We start from the raw sequence: 820 nt of genomic DNA on the forward strand, positions 1-820 counted from the left end.
AAACCATTACAATACAACAACATAATGACCCCCAGGATTTTATCTGTTTTAATATCTATAAGCTGGATTTATCCGATGCTTTGTATTGGTATTGCTGGTATATTAAATGCCAGACTCACGATGTGTGGTAACAAACTGTGGAAGGTGTACTGTCACAACTGGGAAATTGTCAAGCTTTCTTGTGCAAACACTTTTGTTAATAATGTTTTTGGCTTTTTCATACTGACCACAACTGTTATCATGCCTTTAAATTTTATATTATACTCTTATGTTAAAATCCTTATCATTTGTAGAAAAAGCTCACTAGATTTCAGGAGAAAAGCATATCAAACTTGTATTCCACACATAGTGATCCTCTTAAATTTCTCAGTAGCTATTTTTTGCGAGGTCACTTTGAGTCGGGTTGCAACTTTGGAACTCCCTATAGGGCTGTCAGTCATTCTTTCATTAGAGTTTCTCATTGTACCACCCATCCTGAACCCTCTTGTTTATGGTTTGAATTTTCCTAAAATTCGCAAAAAAATTATATGGATTATAAAAGCTTGCAAATAGCTGTAACAGATGCTGCACAGAATGTTAACAAATTTCAATGATTGTACGATTGCATTGTATAAATTATGTAATCGTGATGTACATTACATTTTATGAACCTGTGAATTTGAGACTTTGCGTTTTACTGTAAATCTTTGCCACAATTATAAATTTACTATATATTTTATTTTTAATTTAGCCTGTTACTGGATTCATGACATGGTTCAGACCCTCGGTCACCTCTCAGATACCAAATATATCAGATACCGGACATTGCCTGTAAAATTAA

The 820-nt window shown here is 33.4% G+C and overlaps 1 protein-coding gene across 1 annotated transcript; it reads left to right on the top strand.

The window, feature by feature from the left end:
- Window positions 1-6: 6 nt before the first annotated feature.
- LOC107724234 (olfactory receptor 51I2-like) lies at window positions 7-552 on the top strand (the record flags this gene model as incomplete). Its single annotated transcript, XM_016533070.1, has 1 exon — window positions 7-552. A coding segment is annotated over one exon (546 nt), but the record flags the coding sequence as incomplete, so codon positions are not given.
- Between the last annotated feature and the right edge of the window lie 268 nt (window positions 553-820).

The sequence above is a fragment of the Sinocyclocheilus rhinocerous genome, unplaced genomic scaffold (assembly GCF_001515625.1).
Source record: "Sinocyclocheilus rhinocerous isolate Xijiao unplaced genomic scaffold, SAMN03320098_v1.1 scaffold38735, whole genome shotgun sequence".
Lineage (NCBI taxonomy): Eukaryota > Metazoa > Chordata > Actinopteri > Cypriniformes > Cyprinidae > Sinocyclocheilus > Sinocyclocheilus rhinocerous.